At 37.2% G+C, this 1532-nt stretch overlaps 1 protein-coding gene across 1 annotated transcript in view; it reads right to left on the bottom strand.

Annotated features, from left to right (window-relative positions):
- Window positions 1-470: 470 nt before the first annotated feature.
- LOC143027378 (neural cell adhesion molecule 1-like) overlaps window positions 471-1532 on the bottom strand; it is a 549844-nt gene continuing 548782 nt past the window's right edge. The window contains exon 13 of the mRNA XM_076188661.1: window positions 471-1532. This exon is cut by the window's right edge and continues 604 nt beyond it. Coding sequence (XP_076044776.1) covers window positions 1102-1532 — 431 coding nt within the window. The 3' untranslated portion in view covers window positions 471-1101.

Raw genomic sequence — 1532 nt, 5'->3', positions numbered from 1 at the left:
ACACAGCATAGAAATCTGAAAACGAGAAGAAACTGGGAGTGACAGGAATCTTTTACCATAAAACCAGGAAACGGTATATTAGCGCAAGGAATAGAGCTAACAGAGTATTAATTTTCATTGCTAGAACGGTTACAAAGAAAAATGCAAATGTAGTTATCAAACTCTATCTGGCATTAGATAGATCCACCTTTGAATATAAGGTACAGTTTTGGTCTCCGTACTATAGAATGGATATTAACTCACTAGAATCAATGCTGAGGAGAATGACAATAATTATATTTTCACTCATGAGTGAATGAGAGTATGGGGTGGGGTTACTACGCTTGAATTGTGCAATTCCATATAGAATTGAATATGAACCTGCAAAGATGACAAAAGTTTAAAGTAATTTTCCTTTATTGAACTGTCATGTAAATGACACAGCTGCGCCAAAGTGTAATGGGGCCCAATAAAAGCCTGGGAGTCGGTAGGAAAATATTCTTTAATTAGTTTTACATAAAGTAATCAACATGGCAGACATTATGATAAGAATAACATGGGTTACTGGTAACTGCTGATTGGTATTTACGACAATGTGATGTGTATGTTTGATGTGTATCATACTACAGCAGTGTCACTGTGACATGTGTTATTACATTATTGGATGTTATTGTATAATCTCGGCCTTCTATATGGCTTTCACTATGTAAATATAGCATTCATTGTTGCGTATCCGAAATACTTTTTTCTACCAGAAAACATATACTCTTAAGAAAATTCTGTATAGAAAACACATATATATCAAATAATCATCAACAAACGTTGTGTTTTCATAGTGAAAATGTACGGTGTCTCAGTAATTTTGACCGTGATTATACGCTATTTCCTTGAATGCAAAAGGAAACAGCTGCAAAAGTTGTCGAGAGTTTTTGTCAGCAGTACAGTTGTTACAAAGTAGAAATGGGTAATTAGAGGGATGTTACATGCACCATTACTTCACAAATTATTAGAATGATTTCCATACATAAATATGTGAACTTTTATCATTGTAGTTCTGCTGACAGTTCCCTCGTCACTCCTTTGCCCTTACTCTTTATAATATTCACTTTGGTTATGGATTTACTATACATTTGTTGCTCTCGACATTTCAATATTAGAAGCAATATGTATTATGTCATCGGGTGAATTAAGCATTAGTATTCGATTCTTATTTTTTGATTCCATAACGTCATCGTGGCCTCCAGGGGCCATGACGTCTGTGACCTGCTTTAGGAATTCAGCTGACCCAGTGTGGTCATGTATACTAGGGTTTGAGCTGCTCTCAGTGATGGTGGGCAGATTGGTAGGACCAGGATCAGGTCCCTTGAAAGACCGACCTCTTAATGCCCTTAGCTTTTTTGTGGACATGGGTTGGGCTTTCGAGGTTTGTCCTAGTACTCTTCTATTGGGTTCACCCAATGCATTGAGGTTCTTTGGCTCTCCTTTGTCGCGATGTACACCAGGTTTCCTATAGTAGGATTCTATCGTGTCAGGAGATTCCATTGGATCCTGGC

Source organism: Oratosquilla oratoria, chromosome 8 (assembly GCF_046742065.1).
Source record: "Oratosquilla oratoria isolate Oo_2021 chromosome 8, ASM4674206v1, whole genome shotgun sequence".
Taxonomy (NCBI): Eukaryota; Metazoa; Arthropoda; class Malacostraca; order Stomatopoda; family Squillidae; genus Oratosquilla; species Oratosquilla oratoria.
This window is presented reverse-complemented; position numbering and strand designations above follow the sequence as displayed.